The following is a 20,126-nucleotide window of genomic DNA, read 5'->3' as shown; positions in this document are numbered from 1 at the left end:
AGTAAATGGTATAAGTAGACCGATAGAAGAAATAAGGATCCCCAGAGTGTGTAGAATCGTTGGGGCTACACTACCCTAACCTTAGGTAAGGAGCAGGAGGCCCACGGGACGCGTGTGCCGTGTTAGAACACACATGCGGGTTTCAATGCAAAGTCAATGGGCACGAACAATTCAGAAAATAGGTAAGTAAGGACAGTTCCGACTGGTTGAGACTGAAACTACAGGATAACTGGACACTAGGAGTCAATCTACCTATGAGCACCAAAATGCTCTTGTTACCTCACCCACGGGCTGCGGGTGCATAGGTGTGAAAGTGTGTTGGGTTTCCGCGTTGAAGTCAATGGAGCCTTGGATAAAGATGCTGCAGGCGACCAGGAGAAAGATGTCCGGAGTGATTCAAGGGTGGATCGAGCAAGATGGAGACCTGAAAGCATAGGGGACAATGTTCACAGTCACTAGCCAGTGACCGGAGTGGAACCCGGAAGGAACCAGATGATGTCGTTGCGATCAGGTGAAGCGGTGACGCTGGACTCTGCAGCCACGTGGACCAGGAGGTGTCTTCGACGACCAGGATGGAGGCACGAGCTGTCCCACGCAGGCTCTCGCTGTCGGCGGTGTCTGTTCCAAGATCAGAGTCAACAGGCCTTGGCAAAGGCAACCCACGCGGTGAGTGAAGATGGCGTCTGGTGCGGACCAGGAGGGTCCGGGGTACTTCTCTTTTGGAAGGAAGCAAGGGCCAGTCTGGAGCAACCAGACCAGCGATGTAGTTTTCAAAGTTCGTCGTCTAGGAGGCCACAAGCCAGCCGGCAATTGACCAGACAACGCGTCGAGCAGCAACCAGGCAGAAGGGCCCCACGCAGATCTCGTGGATACTGGAGGGCTGGTTTTCGGTGCATGAGCTGCTCGGGGCTGGGGCTTCTCAATCCTCAAAGCACTTTCTCGAGGGTGCCTCAGGGGTCGTGCTGGAAGTGAAGTGTAGTTCAAAGATGGCCGGTCCCACATGTCTCGTCGCACCCACGGGTCTCAGCTGTGATGCTGATGTGGGTAGAGGTCGGAGAGGTCTGGGAGTCCGGGTCTCGTCGAGCTCTGAGGTCTGGTTCCGGCAGGAAGGACGACAAAGTTAACCGCTAGGGCGCTTGATGGTGCCTGCTTGTGCAGGGTGGTCACTCCTTGGCCACAAGGTTGATTTCTTCAGTCTTCTGTGGAGCAGAACGTCGAAGTCCAGAGTTTCTTCTTGTTAAGTTGTTCAGAATAATCTAATCTGGAATGGGACCTACTGCTACATTTATTCTGCTAAAGGGGGCTGTACTAGTGACTAGGTCCCTCCCATGGGTGGGACCTGGAAGGGTTGTGGTTACACCCCCTATCCTTTGTCCGGTTTCATGCCAGAGCTGGGGCTGGAGTGCCCCAGCAACTGGTTTGAACCGGGGTATGCACAGGGACACCTTGTGTGCCCCAGGCATGTCTCGTTCCTTTCAGCCCTGCCTATCTGGATACACAAGGTCCTGTCTGGGGTGGTGCTAGCACCTCCCCAGGCAGGAAATCCTTTGTCCAGGCCTCTGATGCTGGAAGGACTCCCAGCAGCAGGAGGTCAGACTTGTGTCTGTGGTGGCAGCATCCATTTTGTGATGCTGAGGCTCGGGTTAACTTTAACCGGGGTTCACAGTTACATACATGTCTTATTCCTCTGGAAGGGTGGAATGCTACCCCCGTTGCCAGAACTGGCGAGGGGGTTGTATTCCAAAGCATATGACGCCTTACACGACATGTTTTGATAATGCTATGCCAAAGTTAGCAATAACCACAAGGATTATAATGCACTTAAGTGTATATGGTATAGCGTTATCATGGAAACAGCTAAAGGACTTGGTTCTGAAAGCTGCAGACAGGCTCAGCTCATGCTAGAGCACCATCTCACATAATTCCAAGCACTCTGCCTTCAGGATTGATAAGGCCTGCCATAGGAGTGACTGATAGGAGTATATGTGTCCATTTGGGGTTAGATATAGGTATACTATATCTACAGCAAAGGGTAATTACACCACCTTGCCCCAGCTGTGTTTCCAGCCAGTTGTGTCTGTTTGGAGGGCCAGCCAGGGGTGGCATAATACATGCTGCAGCCCCTGGTAGGCCTTGGGTGCACTTATGCCCTGGGTACCTATGGTACACTGTACAAGGACTTACAATAGTGACCCAATACCAAATGGACTTGCAGGACGCATATTTCCACATCCCCGTCCTCCTGGCCTACCTGCACTACCTGCGGTTCATGGTAGGCCACAAGCACTTTCAGTTTACCGTGCTCCCCTTCTGCCTCACCAGTGCCCCTCGGGTGTTCACAAAAGTGATGGCGGTGGTCGCAGCTCATCTGCGCAGATCAGGGGTGTCAGTCTTGCCCTATTTCGACGAGTGGTTGTTGAAGGCAGACTCGCCCCAGATAGTCGTCTTCCTCCTCCAGACTACGGCCGATTTCCTGCACTCGCTGGGGTTCTCAATCAACGTGCCGAAGTCACACCTGAGTCCCTCCCAAAAGCTCCCCTTCATCGGAGCGGTTCTGGACTCCGCGCAATTTCGGGTATATCCTCCCGAGCAGTGGGTTTGGAGTATTCAGGCTCCGATTCCGATCTTTCAGCCTTTATCCCGAGTCTCGGTCAGGTTGATGCTGCGGCTCCTGGGGCTGATGGCCTCCTGCATCCTGCTGGTGCATCTCGCCAGGTGGCGGATACGGGCTCTGCCGTGGGACCTGAAGTTTCAGTGGGCACTGCATCAGGGCAACCAGTCCGACCACGTCCTTATCTCGGAGGGCACTGCAAGACAGTTGCAGTGGTGGCTCACGGACCACGATTGGGTCAGCGGCAGATCCCTCTCCCTTCCCCAACCGGAGCATGTAGTTGTGATGGACGCCTCCCTCCAGGGCTGGGGAGTCCACATGGGAGAGGCGGAGATCAGAGGCCTCTGGTCTCCGGCGGAGTCCCGGCTCCATATCAACATTCTGGAGCTGCGGGCGGTCCGGCTTGCACTGAAGGCATTCCTTCTGTCTGTCTGGGGAAGCTTAGTGCAGGTGTTCAGACAACACCACTGCCATGTGGTACTGCAACAAACAGGTGGGGTCGTGGACTTTTTGTCAGGAGGCTCTGCGCCTCTGGACATGGCTGGAACACCAGGGTGTCACCCTGGTGGTTCAACACCTGGCAGGTTCCCTGAATGCCAGGGCGGACGAACTCAGCCGTCGGTGCATGATGGATCACGAATGGCGTCTGCACTCAGAGGTGGCTCAAGGTCTCTTTCAGCAGTGGGGAGAGCCTTGGTTAGATCTATTCGCCACCGAAGAGAACGCGCAATGTCATCAGTTCTGCGTGTTGGAATTTCCAAGGCGGCACTCGCTCGGCAAAGCGTTTCGTCGTGAGTGGAGCTGCAGTCTGTTGTAGGCCTTTCCGCCTATACCACTTCTGCCCAGAGTGCTGAAGAAGATCAGACGCGACCGGGCCCAAGTCATCCTTGTGGCTCCAGACTGGGCACGAAGATACTGGTATCCCGAGCTATTCAGCATGTCTGTCGATGCCCCCGATTCGTCTGCCTCTTTAGGAGGGCCTTCTGTCGCAGCAGCAGGGGACGGTCCTCCACCCGAACCTGTCCAGTCTCCAACTACATGGGTGGAGCTTGAGCGGCCACAGTTGAGGCCATTTGACTTGCCTCCTGAAGTCTGTGATGTGATTCTGGCAGCCAGGCGTCCTTCCACAAAAACGGTATACGCCTGCAGGTGGAATAAATTTGTGGCATGGTGCACAGCAAAGGCTGTGAATCCACTTTCCGCCCCCCTTTCAGAGGTTCTCCTCTTCCTTCTTTCTCTTGCCCAGCAGGGCTCTGCTCTGGGCACTATCAAAGGCTATCTCTCTGCCATTTCAGCCTTCTTAAGGCTTCCTGATCAGCCTTCTCTTTTCAAGTCCCCTGTTGTAAAAAGATTCTTGAAAAGCATCACACACCTGTTCCCTTCGTGATGCCTCAGTGGGACTTGAACTGTGTACTGACTTATCTGATGTGCGCTCCCTTCAAGCCGCTACATAACTGTCCTCTTCGTCTTCTGACTCTTAAAACTGCATTCCTGATTGCCATTACCTCTTCTAAATCACCTTTCCTCTCTGTCCATCCGGACAAAGTTGTTTTGAGGACTCGTCCGTCTTTCCTGCCCAAGGTGGTTACAGCCTTTAAGCCTGACCATCCTAAACCCGCTCCGTCACCGAAAAAGATGGTAAAGAACCTAGGCGTTTGGTTCGACTGCGGCCTAACCTTCGAGAAACAGACAAAAGCTGTTGCTTCGGTTTGTTTTGGACTTCTGAGAGGCCTAAGACCTTTGATTGGCCTCTTTCCATCTGAAGTGCACCAAACCATCTTTCAAGCCTCCATATTGGTGAGGCTTAATTACGGAAATGCCTTGTATCTAGGCACCAATAGAGCAAGTATTAAGCGCCTCCAGAGTCCAGAATACGGCAGCACGCATTTTAGTAGCGCTGCCAAGATCTCAGTCGGTGGCTCATGTGCTCCTAAAGTTGCACTGGCTGCCCATCGAAGCCCGTGTTCACTTTAAGGTGTTGTGCATTGCACATAAAATCCTGATGCGCCAAGCCCCTATCGGACTTTCAGGCTTATTGAAGCCCTAGGTGCCTGGGCGTGCCTTGAGATCCACCAATTGCGGGTTGGTCTGTGTCCCCCGAGTAAGGAAAGCAAGGGGGGGGGGGAGGGGGGGGGGGGGGGGGGGCTTGTTTTACTTTTTGGCGGCTAAACTCTGGAACTCCTACCCTGTGAACATCAGAGCCATATCTAATTTGCTGATGTTTCGGAAGTCCTTAAAGACATGGTTATTCCCCACTATTTAACAAGGACGCTTGCTGTAAAACCCCCCCCCCCCCCCCCCCCCCCCCCCCCCCCCCCCCCCCCCCCTCTCCTTCTCCCTTCAGGTTTCTGGCTGCGCTGGGACGCCTCGTCGCTGAGGCAGCCATGCGCATTACAAATCCTGTATAATAATAATAATATCGGGCAGTCCATTACCTTGCCCACCTTCTTTCCAGCTCCGCATCCCTCGAAAGAGGATGAGTGGCTCCACCGTCTGGACCCAAAACATGCGCTCTCCTTTTATGTAGACCGCGCACGCCAGTTCCGGGTGGACGACCAGCTCTTTGTTGGTTACGTGGGCGCTAAGAAAGGACGGGCAGTGCACAAGCGGATCATCTCTTGGTGGGTCGTTTTGTGCATCCAGGTCTGTTACTCGTTGGGGAAAAAGAGCCTCCTGTGGGGCTGCGTGCCCATTCCACTTTGGCCAAGGAGGCTTCTACTGCCCTGGGTCGGGGAGTCCCCTTGCAGGACATCTGTCAGGCGGCTACGTGGGCCTCGCTGCACACGTTTGCTAAGCACTACTGCCTGGACAGCCAAGTCCGGAGAAATTGCTTTTTTCGGCCGTTTCCTTGTCTCCACGACTTTCTGGTGTGATCTTGGTAGGCAGACCATCCACCGGGGTTGGTATTGCTAGGGTATCTATTCTAAGGTAAGGAATCTAATACTAACCTGTTTCTTTCAGATGCACAAGTTACTTACCTTCGGTAACGATATATCTGTAAGAAACAGTAGTTAGTGTTGGATTCCTTACCGCCCCACCCATCCTCCCCGTTCTGCTAACAGATATCTAGGGTTAAGGTATCTCCCTTTGAGGGCCCTAGTTTCATGGCACCAGTAGTTGCTTGCATGGCTCTGCGTTCCTGCCGCAGAAAGCTATGTACAGAACTGACATCAGCACGCGAGGGCGGCGATTAAGTATTCAGACATCATCCCGGCGAGCACGACGGACGCGGAACCGCAGACGATGCCTACTGACGGGCAGCGGTACTGCTGACGAAAAATTTTCCGGATCCAGTCTGACTCCTGGGGATATTCTAAGGTAAGGAATCTAACACTAACTACTGTTTCTTACAGATATATTGTTACCAAAGGTAAGTAACTTGTGCTTTATTTTCCCCTGGGAAAATCTTAGACCAACGCTGGTCTACAGGCACCTTTTCAACATATTTTCAATGAATCTTCTTTTCAGTTGAATGTCTTCAGCCTTCCCCCTGAGGTGGGTGATGGTGATTCAGGCGGTTACGCATCCATCTACAGAAACTGTACGCTGGGTGCTTGGATGAATTTGTGGTCTGGTGCAATTCCCACCATATAGACCTACAGACAAAATTGTTGGCTATTTTTTTTTGTGCTATATTTAGCCCAACAAGGCCTTTCCTTGGGCCCAGTTTAAGATTAGATGTTGGCCCTTTTAGCCTGTTTGCGTTTACTATACCAACCATATTTAATTAAATCACCTGTTGTGATGCGTTTTCCTAAAGGTCTGGTACTTATGTTTTCATCCAAGTCTTTTGTGACACCGAAGTGGGACCTACATTTGGTTCTCATTATCCTTTTATGTGCCCCATTTGAGCCGATGCACAGCTGTCTTTTGTGTCTGCTGACTCTCAAAGCAGTCTTTCTCATAGTGATAACTTCAGCTCATTGCTTGACTGAGCTACAAGCTTTGTCCATTCATCAACTGTTCACCACCTTTTCCCCATGAAAACTGGTGTTGCAGACTAGGGCGGCACACCTATCAAATGTGTCGCCGTTCCATGTCAGACTATCGCTCGTCTCTATGAAAATCTATGTATTGGCGAAGCAGCTGCCCCTGACTTATCCGACCTGAGCCAAGGTCTTCACCACTGCGTTGGCACTTGGAGTGCCTTTTTCTGGACATTTGTCAGACCGCAGCGAGGGTGTCAGTCCAGACGTTCACAGAGCACTACTGCCTTGATAGCCTGGTCAGTCGGGAAGGACACTGCCAGTTTGCTACTGCACAATTTTTTGGTCTGAGACATTTTACATGCCCACCTTCTTGGGAGAGGTACTGCTCTGATATGTACTCAAAAGTACATGAATCTGCTATGAGAACTATCCATCAGACAAATAAGTTACTTACCGTTGGTAATGCTCTTTCTGATGGATATTCTAACTGCAGATTCCTCTGTAAACCTCCCTCCGCCCCATTCTGTATAATGTGTTCTTTTCTCCAGTTACAAAGGTCAAATCAGATTATTGCAAGGTTCTGCGTCCGAACTCGCAGACAGATATCTGAAAGAAACTGATATCGATGCACAGATTTCTTTTGCGTATGTGACCCTGATGTCACTTCAACGACAAGACTGACTAGACATGTTACCCTCCTGCGCGGGTAGGTGGTGTCGTGGGGTATTACTGAGAAGAATCTGGATCCAATCTGTCAGCTTTGGGGGGTATTCACGAGGTGATTGTGTCCCCCAGAAAGAGCGGTACTGAAGGTAAATAACTTATTCGGTATTAGCTGACCTTAATTGCAGGCCATTTTAATAACTTTTAATTTCTTCCCTTTCACTAGGTATTTCCAAGCCATTTTACCCAGCAACGGACCAAAGAGCCCAATTCTGACTGTGATCGTGAGAGGACTATTAAACTCACTTGTAGTCCATGCCCAGGGCAGTCTGGTAGCAGCATTTCTACAGACTTTTGGGACTTGTTAGTAAAACTAGACAACATGAACGTCAGTCGGAAAGGCAAAACATCTATTAAATCTGTGCCGATGAGCTCAGGCAACGAGGGAGAGACTTCCCAGGGCAGCCTAGAAGCTTCTCCTCTGGGCCAACTCATGAACATGCTGTGTCATCCAGTTATTCGGCGCAGCTCGCTGCTTACAGAGAAACTGCTGAGACTCCTTTCCCTCATCTCCATTGCCTTGCCTGAAAACAAGGCAGAAGCTGTAGCAAACCAGACCAGCACAACAACAGTCCCTGCCCCCACACCTGCGGCTGCTCCTGTCCCCACCACAGTTGCAAGTCTTACCACCGCAACAGCTACCTCCACAGTGGCCACTACGACACCCACTATGACTGTGTCAGGTACAGTTGTGTTGTTTTCTCTTATTTCTTTGAAGCAGGTATTTGGGAATAAACCTCAGTGGATGTTTTGAAGTTGTAAGTAGGTCTTGAGATCTAGAGTTGCTTGCATGTGAAGAAAATGTATAGGCCAGTTAGACCCACATCAGCTGCTATGGCCTAAGTTTTTTTTTTTTTATATAGAGGCTTTGTGTATATGAGATGTGGACAGCTGTGAATACATCTGTAAGGGCCTTGGCTTTGAAACAGTAAGCTAAGATTTTTTACAGGAGTGGCAGCCTTAATGTTAATAGTTTGATGAGCATCATTCTTGATTTTTAAGTTGTTTTTCTTAAAGGTTTTAAGTTGTGAGGGTCATCCTTGTTAAGTCTTTAGGAAGGCTCTGTTATTATTTTCCACCTATGGATGTAAATAAATGCATCAGTGCTACAGGGTTGGATAAAAGTGCAGAACAGATGAAGCGTATAGATTAACTACAAAAACACATGTATGAAAATGCATTTTACTTTGGTCATAATTCTAGTAGGTTTTGTCAATGTTTATCCACACACACACAGCCCCTAACCCCTTATTCTCCAGTATTAGGGGTGTCTTTCATAGATTCACATGCCTGAATCCTTCCCCGTCGTCGGAGTTGTAGTCCCACGGTACATAAAAAAGCAATAACATGCCATAAATATGTAGTAAATACCAATAAAAACAAACCAGGAAGTAAAGTAGCCAAAGCTAAAGTAGAAAAAAATTCCACACCTATGACTATCTTAGTCATTTTGTATAGTCCAAACTACAGCCAATCAGGCGCCAGCACCCACCAGAAGGTTCTCCCCAGAGGCTCAGGCTCTCAGATTTTCTACCGCATGTCGTGTGAAGGGAGTCTCCCTGAGCTCTGCTCAGTTTTTCAACTCGATCTTCCTTTTGGATCTTTTCTTCAAGGATGTCTTCAAAGAAGTCTCTGTTTAGAGCCTGTGAATCTTGTGGTAAGCTCTGGCTTTTTAAAGAGGACCCCCACAAAAATGTATTTGTCTGTATCCAGATCACCAGGTCAAGGACTGTAAGATCTGCAGAACCTTTCCTCAAAAGACTCTGAGACAGAGAAGGTCGGTTGCTTTTGTGGCTACAAAAGCTTAAGGATACTGATAATCCTGTGTCTGAGGTTGGCAGTATTGCCTCTGGTTCCACTTCAGCGTCTAGAAAGAGGCCTGCGTCTGAGGTATTGACATCGCCTGGGGTTAAGGTTGCTAAAAAACATAAACCTTCTAAGAGATCTGACAAGCCTTCCACTTCTAAGGCTGCCCCCACAGGCAAGGACATTGAGGGTTCTTCTGCACCTCAAAAACGGTCCACCAAAAGATTGCCTCAGACAGATGACAAAGTTTCACCTCAGGAAACTTCTTTATCGTCGACGACGCCATCTTCTGTCTCCTCGTCGACTAAGACCTCAGGCGCTACATCTACGTCGACAATGACTTTCTCATCTCCCAAACCCCAGATGATCATATCGACGACAGCTTCTTCACCAACTATGGTCTATGTTTCTGTACGTCGTCGACTCCTCTGAAGGCTCTACCGTCGAAGAAGATGCCGTCGACGGGCTCGTCGGCGAGCTCGACTCCGTCGAAGAAGTTACCACCATCGACTAAGGCATCGACGCCCAATCCGTCGACGACTGCCATCCCGTCGACAAAGCCTGTCCCGTCGACTAAGCCTCTACCGTCGACTAAGCTTGTTCCATCGATGAAGCCCATTTCGTCGACGAAGTCCATCCCATCGACGAGACCTTTGCCGTCGACGAAGCCCATGCCGTCGACAACGCTTATTTCGTCTACGAAGTCTATACCGTCGACGACTGAACCTTTGACGTCTGCTCCTGTGGCAGCGGAGGACACACCGTTGACGCCGCAATTGTCATCTTGCACTGCATTGCAGGTCTGGTCACTGTCAACTGTTCTTTACACCAAAGCAGTCTTTAGTTCAAAGGCGTGAAACAGTTTTCCAACTTTCACACCTACATATTTCACCTCAGAAGACCTCATCGCAGGTTCCTGACCAGCTTTTAGACTCGGACAGTGAGGATGACGTGGTTCTAACTACATTCGGAGCAGCCACTAGTCCTTCTGAGCTAAATATAAAGTTTCAAGAAGAGGAACAGAAGGATGAACAACCACCTGTACAAATGGCGTCCCCGATAGGCAGTGTACCTGTCGCGCAGGTGCCAGTTGCTTTATTGACCAACCTACAATATATGTTGGATGATTATTATAGAAGGTTTCTGCCATCTAAATCTACAGGTTTGGCAGGCCTGTTACTCCGGCTACTGAAGCGCCTGTGCCAGTTTTTCAACCAGCAAATCCTGCTTCACCTCCACCGCTCACTCAGTCTGTGGATCCTCAGTTTTCGGAAGGAGAGGAACAAAGAGAAGAAGTAGTACAGGATGAGTCGGAGTGGGATGAATACCAGGTGCAGACTCCTTCTCCTTCACCTCAGACTGTCAATTTCACCACCGGTGGACGTGGGTAGCTTCCACCTTTTAATGGGGCGTGCAACTAAACGCTTTCATATTGATATGGAACACATGGAACAAGACTGTTTTCTATATGACTATAAAGATCAGCCCAGGAAACAGATCAAGTCTTTACCCATCATTGACTTCATTTGGCAGGAGGGAATAAAGGTCATGGCAACCCCGGCATCCATTCCTCCAGTCCTGCCAAGAATGGAAAAGAAATACAGGGCACCGGACAAATCTCCTGCGTGCCTCATTGGGCAGCCGAAGCTTGACTGTCATTGTCCAAGCAGACCAAAAGAGGGCTAGGAACCCTTCTTTTCCTGTTACAGCCCCGCCGGACAGAAATGGCAAACCCCTAGATTCAGTTGGGAAGCGCGTCTCCACTATGGTGGCTACGACTGTTAGAGCGGCTAATTCATTGGCCATCTTAGGAAGGTATGACCGACAGATGTGGTCTGACATCGCACCGTTCATTGACCTCCTTCAAGAACCTTCCAAGGCTGAAGCGCTCAAGATACTGCATGAAGGCCAAAGCATCTCAGAAGAGATTATTGATTCAGCAGTGGATGTAGCCTCAACGGGCTTTCGACAACTAGCGGGTACTGCGGTTCGGCGTAGGCAGGGGTGGCTGCGTTCCACTTCCTTTAGATAAGAAGTCCAAAATAAGGTGCAGGACATGCCATATGATGGCGAATATCTGTTTGGCCCACAGGTGGAGGAAGCCTTGCAGACGATAAAGAAGGATACGGAAACAGCAAAATCCTTGGGCACCCTTCAATTCCGCAAGCCGCCCTTTCGAGGAGCGAGAGGACGGGGAACGTCCTCCAACAGAGTTGGATATAACCAACAATCCTCCTACAGACAAAGCAGTCAGCGCTATCACACCCAGCGCCACAAATCTTACGGCCAGAGAAAGTCTGCTTACACCCAGAACAAGGTAAAGACAAATTACTGCGGAAAGGATAAGCGCCAATGAGACATTTCACCTGCCACCACCACTGCCCCACTCTCGAGAAAAAATTGGAGGGCGAATATCAAAATTTTACTCAGATTGGCTGTCTATAATATCAGACAAATGGGTCCTGGATATTGTGGCATGGGGCCATGCCCTAGAATTCGAGAAATTTCCTCCAAATGTTCCCCCGAAAGGACCACCTCCAGCTCACCTGAAGGAGCTGTTTGCCCAAATCAGATTGATGATACAAAAAGGAGCGATCGAGAGCGTACCTCAGAAGATAAAGGGAATGGGATTTTACTCCAGATTATTCCTAATAAAGAAGAAAAACGGAGAGTGGCGCCCGATCCTAGATCTTCGCGCTCTTAACAAGCATTTAAAGAAGTTAACTTTCAGGATGTTATCGCTTCAGGAAATATTACATCTTTTGGCAGCGGGAGATTACATGGTAACCTTACATCTCCAAGATGCATATTTCCATATCCCCATTCTACCTCGCCACAGAAAATTCCTGCGCTTCAGGGTTGCTGGCAGGGATTACCAATTCAAAGTCCTTCCTTTCGGACGACGATCAGCACCAAGAGTCTTTACTAAGGTTTTGGCTCCAGTGGCGGCGCCCCTCCGGCTGGAGGGAATCCAAATATTCCCATACTTAGACGACTGCCTTACAAAGGCAAGTTCTCGTGAGATTGTACATTATCATCTACAATAGTGTCTACACCTGTTTCAGTCTCTGGGGCTGTCCGTCAACCTCGACAAATCCCAATTGAAACCTTCTCAAAGACTAGCTTTCTTAGGAGCAACATTGGACACCCAGTAGCTCCAAGCTTTTGTCTCGGAGGAGAGGCAAATGAAGATAAGACACATGGCGCAGAATCTGCTATCAAGAAGGTCCGTTTCGGTTCGGCTGTACAAGTCTTTTCTGGAGATGATATCATCTTGCATCCCATTAATACCAAACTGTCGCCTCAGGATGAGACCGCTCCAGGAGGAACTGAGCCTGCAGTGGCTACAGGTCTCCGGCACTCTCGAAGATCTCATCGGGATCACACCGCTCATGCGAAATTCTCTCCTCTGGTGGACACAAAAGCGACCTCTCCAACAGGGGTGCGCATTCCTTCAAGATGCACCAAGCTTCACCATCACTACGGATGCGTCTCTCGAGGGCTGGGGAGCGCATCTTCAGGGTCTCCGAATCAGCCGCAAGTGGACTGCTCAACAAAGGCGGTGGCACATCAACCGTCTGGAGCTGGGAGCCATTTTTCTGGCACTCAAGGCGTTTTGTGCACTCATTCAGGATGCCAATGTGTTGGTAAGAACAGACAACACAACAAGCAAGCATTAAGTCAACAAGCAGGGAGGAACACTATCACTTCTCCTGTCCCAAGAAGCTCAAGACCTGTGGGCATGGGCCTTAAAGCACAATATAAATCTTCAAGCAGTGCATGTTCTTTGAACAGAGAACGCCTTGGCAGACGCACTCAGCAGGACGACTGTCTCCACTCACGAGTGGGAACTGCATCAGCAGATAGTGGACCCTGTGGGGTCGACCAGACCTAGATCTATTTGCGACCAAGACCAACAGCAAATGCCAATTCTTCTCAAGCTGGCCTCCCCACAAGGACTCTCAGGGGAATGCGTTTTCGATAGATTGGTCTCTGACATATGCGTACGCTTTTCCACTGATTCCACTAGTCCCCAAGGTTCTGCGGAAAATGAAGAAGGAACCGTGCCGATTGATCCTAATTGCTCCCAGATGGCCACACCAGTATTGGTTTACAGAGCTTCTTCTGTCGGAGTGCGAACCGATTCAGTTGAATCCTATCCAGAACTTACACAGCATTCAGAACGGTCAAGGTTTACCATCCGGATCAAACATCACTGAGATTAGCGGCCTGGCGCCTGAGTACCGTGAGTTCGCCCACCTAAACATCCCGGAAGAATGCAAAGAGGTTCTGGCCAAGGCAAGGGCACCAGCTACCATAAAGACATAGTCTTAAATGGAAGCGTTTTTGCATCTGGTGTCGCTCAAACGGGGTTCACCCTTTTTCAGCAAAGACGGAAGAGATTCTACCTTTCTTCCTGCAATTAGCAAGATCAGGCCTGTCTCAAGCAACTCTGAAGGTTTTTCTGGCGGCGATCTCAAGGTATCGTCAGGATGGGACTAATTCCCTATACTCTGCGAGGATTATAGAACAATTCTTTAAAGGCCTCTTTAGAATGTTCCCTCCAGTACGCCGACCACCTCCTGCGTGGTATCTTAATGTAGTCCTGGCACAACTCATGCGTCACCCTTTCGAACCCATCCACAAGGCCGACCTGAAATATCTCTCGTGGAAGGTATCACTGCTGCTGGCTTTAACATCCTCCAGGAGAGTCAGTGATATTCAGGCTTTCACTGTTCACCATCATTTCCTGCAGTTTACAAGTGACTGTGATGCTCCGCACTAATCCGAAGTATATCCCTAAAGTACTTTCGGATTTTCACCTCAACGAACCTATAATTCTAAAGTCATTTTTTCCTAACCCGCAAACACCGGCAGAAAAAGCGTTGCATACGCTGGACGTTAAGAGATGTCTTAAATTCTATCTGCAGAGGACATCCACTTTGCGCACTTTTGACCAACTATTTATCACCTACAGTGCAATTCGTAGGGGGCAGGCAGTTTCTAAACAGACTATTGCGAGATGGATATCTTCTGCCATTGCCTTTTGCCATACACAAGCAGGACGACCGTTGCAAGCAGCTCCTAGAGCTCATTCCACAAGAGCAATGTCATCGTCTATGGCCTTATTTGCTGGAGTTCCTCTTCAGCAGATCTGCAGAGCGGCTACTTGGGCCAGTCGCCATACATTTACCAGACATTACTGTCTGGAGGCAACCAGCGAAGCTAATACTTCTGTGGGTCGAGCAGTTCTACTAAATCTTTTCAACTAAGTGAGCCTCTGTTTTCCCACCTCCTTTACTGCTGTCAGACGCTTCCTGTTTTCTGTAAGTTACGCATGGTTACATGATTGCATTCTGCTATGCTTAAATGAACTGTGTATTTTCAGTTTGCACTGTAATATGACTTGAAGGCTGGCAAACTTGACTACCATGGGCGTCTGCCTAGCACGGATATGTACTGCTAGCTACTCTGATTCAGGCATGTGAATCTATGAAAGACACCCCTAATACTGGAGAAGAACAATAGGTTTGAGGCATGTGGGCTGCTGAATTCATATCTGTGCATAGATCGCCGCCTAGTGTTGGGTCCATATGATTGCACATTGTTGTCCTGGAAGAGTCTTCGAAGTATCACGAGATAGGTGGCTCCTCCCCTGGACTACAGTGCGCATGGGCATCCTCTCCATCCTCAGATTGTTTTTTCCCGCCATTGGGTTCGGATGTAATTTCGTAACTCTGAGTTCTGAATCGATTTAAAACTTTCTAAAAAGCCAAAAGGCCTTAGGGGTCGTCGGTATTGTTATTCGATCGGTGCCTATAACTTTATTCCTGTTGTTTTCTACTCAGGACGTCGAATCAGGCCGCGTGGCCTTTTCAACACCAAGGGACTGATCGTCAATGGAACGAAGTCCATTCAAAAGATGCCCCAACTGTAACTCAAAATATCCACACATAGATAAACACCCTGTGTGTAACAAGTGTTTATCTCCAGAACACAATGAAGCCGACTGCTTAGCTTGTGCACAATTTCGATCGAAAAAAACACTTCGGATTCGACGAGCAGCGAGGTAGACGATGCAGAAGCCAGCGCCTGACCCGGAGAATATCTTTGAAGACGACAAAGAGGTTGTCAAAGCTGAAGACTCAAATCAGCAGTCGGAGCAGGGGTCAGAACATGACTCCAACTACTACTACGTCGACGAAGAAGAAATCGTCTAGGTAGGGGACGACGATCCAGGCATCGGAGCCGTCGAGGACACTGGGCCAACCGTGAGTACGGAGCCCAGTACATTTACTGATACGCTTCCAGCAGCTCAGGTCGAGGCATCTCGGAAAGGCCTTAGCCAAGATTATGACATTGATTCTATGGCCCCGCAATTCAGCCCGGCTAAGAATATAACACAAGAGCCATCAGTGCAACATTACCATAGCTTGGTAAAATCGAAACCAAAAGTGATTGAACCAAAACAGAAACCGAAACTGATAGACTTTACAGTCTTCGGACCGAGAGGTGTGGATCCATCGGAGCCGACCAAAAAGAAAATGGTTGTCGACCCGGCTGGGTCGCATATAAGGGTTGTCGAGCAGAGAGCCAGTTCACCCATGTCCACGCCTAAGCTAAAGGCTGTCGGACCGACGAGATCGATGTCGACACCAAGCAACACAAACTAGGGACTCTAACAGAAGCCGGTTGTCGAACCGAAACAGAAAGTCGACAAACCAAGGCCGGTGCACACAAAGACACTCGAGCCGAAGGCAAGGATCGAACCGAAGGGGTCCGTCGAGCCGAAGCAGCAAAACATCACTCTGAAGCAGCAAGCTCCGAAGACGACACAAGGCCAAAAAGTGGTTATCGAACAGACGAGAACAGTCAGATCGATAACAATTACGGCTCTGAAGAAGTTCATACAGACTAAAAAGACTGTTGAAACACAGAAGTCCCTCGGACCGATAAAATTCGGACTTCCAACACACGTGAAGCCAAGAGCGGTCGAACCAACAACCGGAATCGAACCGACACAGACAAAAAAGGCGATAACTGGGAAAAGAGCTAAAGCACCTGAAGAGCAAGATCCCTCAACAGATGAACAGTCAAAACTGTATGTTGACCCCGATACTGGCAGAGTTACCCTATATAAGAGGAAAATCAGACCAGACACTTATGCTGAGACCTATAAGATACCGCTCAAAAAGAAAAGAGACACTTCTACATCTCCAATTCTCTTTGAGCCTATCAGACCACATGTGCAAGAGACTTATACATATTCTCCCACACGCACAAATGAGGATGTGGACTATGAGGATAATGAACAGTACAATTATCCGGTGGACAATGACCAGGACAACCAGAATCGACCATGGTCTGACCCTGTAGACTCTCAGCCCATTCCAGACAATACTGCATACCCTGTTAAGACTTTGCCTACAGGGGACACAGCTGCTTTCAATGCATTGATAGAAAGAGCAGCATACAACCACTATGTGGAAATGCATGCAGACCCCATTGAGGAAGACTTCCTCGTTGACACTTTAAACACTTCTGAAAGATCAGTCAAAACATTGCCAATGTTAAAAGGGATGCTTAAACACGCAGGGGACATATTTAAGGAAACAACCAGGGCACGGGTCATTAACCCCAGAATTGAGAGGAAATATAGGCCAGCACCAGTGGACCCTACATACATTAAGGGACAGCTGCCTTTAGACTCTTTGGTAGTATCCAATGCACGTAAACGTGCTATTTCGCAGACTACTGGCGAGGCTCCACCTCCAGACAAGGAGTCTAAGATTCTGGAGGCTTCAGGCAAAAGGGTAGCTGCTCAAGCAGCTCAAGCAGCTGGAGAATTTCAAACACACAAGCCCTGTTGGCCAGGTATGACAGGGCACACTACAACACTCTAGAGCGAATTCTCCAGCATCTACCTGACCTTTATAAGGAACAGGCAGAGTTCCTAATACAAGAGGGAAAGCTAATATCTAACGCCTCCATCAAATGTGCGCTAGATGCGGCAGACACAGCAGCCAGGGCTTTCAATACCAGTGTCATGCTCAGAAGACATGCGTGGCTCTGCATCTCTGGGTTTAAGAATGAGGTTCAGAGCACTTTACTCAATCTACCTGTAAACCCTGATTATTTATTTGGTCCTAATGTGGACACAATATTAGACAAGATGAAGAAGGATACCGAGGCAGCCAAGTCTATGGGAGCCTTGCAGTCACAACAATACAGAGGCGGCTCCTTTCGTCGCTCCGGCAACAGAAGAGCTGCAAGAGGAGGCTCAACACAGCAAACATCATACAACAAAGGAAACACCAAAACACCTACAAAAAAAACAGTAGAGGTGGATACCGTGGCAATAACAACAAGGGTAGAGGATGAGGGAATAATACCACCAGATCCTCTACCAATACCAAACAGTGACTTCTTGTCACTACCCCCAGACCATGTAACACCGGTCGGGGGAAGATTACAGCAGTTCCTACCAGTCTGGGAATACATAACTACAGACAGAGGGGTGAGGCAAATTATCCAGCATGGTTATTGCCTAGAATTAACCTCCACACCACCCAACATACCTCCAAGACACTGTCCTATGTCCGCAGAACACCTACACTTATTGCAGCAAGAAGTCATCAGCATGCTACAAAAAGGGGCCATAGAGCAAGTACTCTTAAAACACCAGGGTACAGGGGTGTACTCACTGTACTTCCTAATCCCCAAAAAGGACGGGTCTCTCAGACCAATTTTGGACCTCAGGCCCCTAAACCAATACATCTTATCAGAGTATTTCCACATGCTCACTCTACAGCAGGTATTAACACTGTTGCGTCAAGGAGACTTCCTCGCAACACTAGACCTCAAAGACGCATATTTCCATATACCAATACACCCGGCACACAGGAAATATCTCAGGTTTACAATACAAAATCAGCACTACCAATTCAAAGTCCTTCCTTTTGGGGTGACAACAGCCCCGAGGGTGTTCACCAAGTGCCTAGCGACAGTAGCTACACATCTGAGAAGACAGCATATTCATGTCTATCCATATCTGGACGACTGGCTAATACAAGCACAGTCAGCCCAGCAATGTGCCAGCCACATGTCACGCACTATTCACCTCCTGCACAGTTTAGGTTTCTCGCTGAACTACTAAAAGTCCCATCTTTAGCCTGCCCTTGTACAAAAGTACCTGGGAGCGACAATAGACACTCTGGCAGCAAAAGTACAGCCAAATTCTGCCAGAATAAACAGCATTCAGACGCTGATCCAAAGGTTCATGCCCCAACACTCGCTCCCAGCCCGAGTGTTTATGCAACTGATAGGCATGATGACCTCATGCATTTTCATAGTCCCTCACGTGAGACTACACATGCGTCCGCTGCAGGAGTGCCGAGCACGTCAGTGGAACCAGGCTCAAGGACAATTGAACGACCTAGTGTTGGTGACCAGTCGTGCATACAACTCTCTGCATTGGTGGAATCCACAAAACCTTTGCAAGGGACGACTGTTCCAAGAGCCTGTACCACAAATAATGTTGACGACGGACGCATCCCTGATAGGGTGGGGAACCCATGTCCTCCACCACACAGTGCAGGGCTTATGGACCACGCAGGAAAAGAAAATGCACATCAACCTATTGGAGCTGATGGCAATTTTTATGGCAATGAAAGCGTTCAAAGTACATCTGTGCAACAAGACCGCGTTGATCCGGACGGACAACATGACTGCAATGTACTACCTACAGAAACAGGGAGGAACACACTCTCCACAGCTGTCACATCTAGCTCAGAGCGTGTGGAAGTGGGCCATTCAGAGAAACATTTTTCTCATGGCAGAACACCTCCCAGGCAAGGACAATCCAATAGCGGACCTGCTCAGCAGACACAGCCAACAGGTGCACAAGTGGGAGATTCATCCCACAGTGCTACAACCATACTTCCAACAGTGGGGACAACCAGAGATAGACCTGTTCACCACAAAAGAAAACGCAAAATGCCAATACTTCGCCGCAAGGTTCCCACACCGCAGTCTCAGGGCAATGCGATATGGGTGAACTGGTCAGGCAAATTTGCCTACGCTTTTCCACCAGCACCGTTGATACCGCTAGTGGCACGCAAAGTGCGCCAGCATTCCATGATGCTAATCCTGGTTGCTCCAGCATGGGCGAGGCAACAGTGGTACACCACGTTCCTAGAACTTTCCGTGGTGCCTCATCAAAGACTACGACTAACACCCAGTCTCTTAACGCAGAGCCATGGAGACATTCAACACCCAGATCCGCAACAGCTGAACCTTGCAATCTGGCTCCTGAAGTCCTAGAGTTTGGCTACCTCAACTTACCTCCTGACTGCATGAACATTATCAAGGAGGCGAGGAGACCTACGACAAGAGCATGCTATGCGGCAAAGTGGAAACGTTTTGTCATTTATTGTAACAACAATGACATAAACCCACTAGACGCATCAACTCAAAATATCATATGCTATCTTTTGCACCTACACTGCTGCAATCTAGCCTATACGTCCATACGGATACACTTAGCAGCCATAGCAGCTTACCTTCAGAACAGGCAGCACCTTTCGCTATTCAGAGTGCCTGCAATTAAAGCATTCATGGAGGGGCTCAAACGAGTGATCCCCCCAAGACACCCACCTCCACCTATCTGGAACCTAAACGTTGTTTTAACCAGACTAATGGGACCACCTTTTGAACCTTTACACTCATGTGAAATACAATTTTTAACATGGAAGGTGGCTTTTCTCGTAGCGATTACTTCACTTAGAAGAGTTAGCGAGCTGCAAGCCCTAACTATTCAAGAACCATTCATCCAAATTCACGCAAATAGGGTCGGGCTTAGGACAAACCCTAAATTCATGCCAAAAGTGGTATCCCACTTCCAGATCAATCAAACAATAGAACTGCCAGTGTTCTTCCCAAATCCACAGTCAGTTCCTGAAAGGGCTCTACACACACAAGATGTTAAGAGGGCTCTCCTATATTACATAGACAGTACAAAAGATTTCAGGAAGACAAAACAGTTGTTTGTTGCCTTT

At 48.9% G+C, this 20,126-nt stretch overlaps 1 protein-coding gene across 2 annotated transcripts in view; it reads left to right on the top strand.

The window, feature by feature from the left end:
- HUWE1 (HECT, UBA and WWE domain containing E3 ubiquitin protein ligase 1) overlaps positions 1–20,126 on the top strand; it is a 1,800,886-nt gene that overhangs the window by 1,496,074 nt on the left and 284,686 nt on the right. For both annotated transcript variants that reach the window (XM_086940169.1, XM_086940170.1), the window contains one exon: positions 7,430–7,946. In XM_086940169.1, the coding sequence (XP_086796295.1) occupies positions 7,430–7,946 (517 nt within the window). The remainder of the gene's footprint in view (positions 1–7,429; positions 7,947–20,126) is intronic.

This window comes from Lissotriton vulgaris, chromosome 10, assembly GCF_964263255.1.
Source record: "Lissotriton vulgaris chromosome 10, aLisVul1.2, whole genome shotgun sequence".
In the NCBI taxonomy this organism is placed as follows: Eukaryota; Metazoa; Chordata; class Amphibia; order Caudata; family Salamandridae; genus Lissotriton; species Lissotriton vulgaris.
Note: the sequence above shows the minus strand (reverse complement) of the source record. Positions and strands in the feature narration are given on the sequence as shown.